General features: G+C 39.5%; 1 protein-coding gene across 1 annotated transcript in view; it reads left to right on the forward strand.

The window, feature by feature from the left end:
• znf521 (zinc finger protein 521) overlaps positions 1 to 1,099 on the forward strand; it is a 48,012-nt gene extending 46,913 nt beyond the window's left edge. The window contains exons 4-5 of the mRNA XM_030774831.1: positions 618 to 733; positions 1,094 to 1,099. Of these exons, the coding sequence (XP_030630691.1) occupies positions 618 to 733; positions 1,094 to 1,099 (122 nt within the window). The remainder of the gene's footprint in view (positions 1 to 617; positions 734 to 1,093) is intronic.
• The last annotated feature ends 363 nt before the right edge of the window (positions 1,100 to 1,462 follow it).

Consider the following 1,462-nt stretch of genomic DNA (forward strand, 5'->3'; position numbering starts at 1 on the left):
ATGCGCAGAACGGATGTTGTGGACTTACAGTCTATAAACCCAGAGTATTTAGGGGCATGATATTTAAATGATCATTTTCAGCTGCCACATTTATCAACGCCTGATCATTCTTACACTGTAATTAGTGAGATATGAATGTTTCGTGAATCACATGTGAACTCTGTCATAAGATGATTTCTGCACATAAATGAGGGCCAATATATTTTAGGTCAAAAATATATTTTAGTATGTTCAGTGACCATAGCTCACAGGTCAAAAACATATTTTAGTATGTTCAGTGATCATAGCTCACAGGTCAAAAATGTATTTTAGTATGTTCAGTGACCACGGCTTACAGGTCAAAGACTGTCTTAGTATGTTCTGTGACCATGGCTTACAGCACAAAAACTATTTGAGTATGTTCAGTGACTATAGCTAACAGGTCAAAAACATTTTAGTATGTTCAGTGACCATAGCTCACAGGTCAAAGTGGAGATGTCACAGTTGTGCTCAGCCACTGTTTCAGTGCATGCTAAAATTTAGGGTTAATGTACCCAACTGGACCAAGTGTCCAGTTAGAACAAAAAATGTAACTCCTCTCCGCCCGCCTGTCCGTCTGTCTGTCTGTCTCTCTGCAGTGTTTGTACAAGCGAGTAAACTTCAGCAGCACATTTTCTCAGCACACGGTCAGGAGGATAAGATCTATGACTGCTCTCAGTGCCCACAGAAGTTTTTCTTTCAGACTGAGCTTCAGGTGAGTGCCACACCATCAGTTAACTGTTTAACAGTCCCCACTGACAACTTTTCCCTCTCTCACTGTTCAAATGACAAACTTCCCAGTAAAACTATTCCGAAACTGTTATTAAATGCTTTGTGTTGTACCACTATAGTTTTATCATAGCACCTCACTTCACAATATTAAATATCAAAGGGAAAAAAGAAAAAAAGGTCTGTTCATTTGCATCTTTGGGTGGTAATTAATAGCTATAATTGAGTAGAAGTTTGTTGTGTAATTATGTACCAGTGAGCACTAATTAACATCCAGAAACATATCTGTAAAATGCTGGTGGACACTAACATGATGCTGTGTGATTTCCTGTACTGTGTTCTCCAGAACTGAATGAGATTTCATTTTTGAGCTGTAGCTTAGAGGCATTTCAACGCATTCAGAGCAGTGTAACAGTGTTCAGTGCATAAAAATTGGCGGAGTAATTTTACAAGTATAGAGCAGCACAGTTGTCTTAACACAACTAATCAGGGCGGTCTGCCATCAGAAATACTATACAGTCTACACATGCAGTATTTACACGAGAGAGGAGTACCAAGCGAGGAGCTTTAATTTACACACAGTGTAGAGGATTCTCACATTCTGATTCCAGTGGCAAACTCGGCTGCAGTGTCAGCCTCCAGAAGGAAGGTGAAAATGGTCATTATCTCTGAACTCCTTCTAAGCCAACATCAGCAAACAATGCAAATCTGATAG

The sequence above is a fragment of the Chanos chanos genome, chromosome 5 (genome assembly GCF_902362185.1).
Source record: "Chanos chanos chromosome 5, fChaCha1.1, whole genome shotgun sequence".
Lineage (NCBI taxonomy): Eukaryota > Metazoa > Chordata > Actinopteri > Gonorynchiformes > Chanidae > Chanos > Chanos chanos.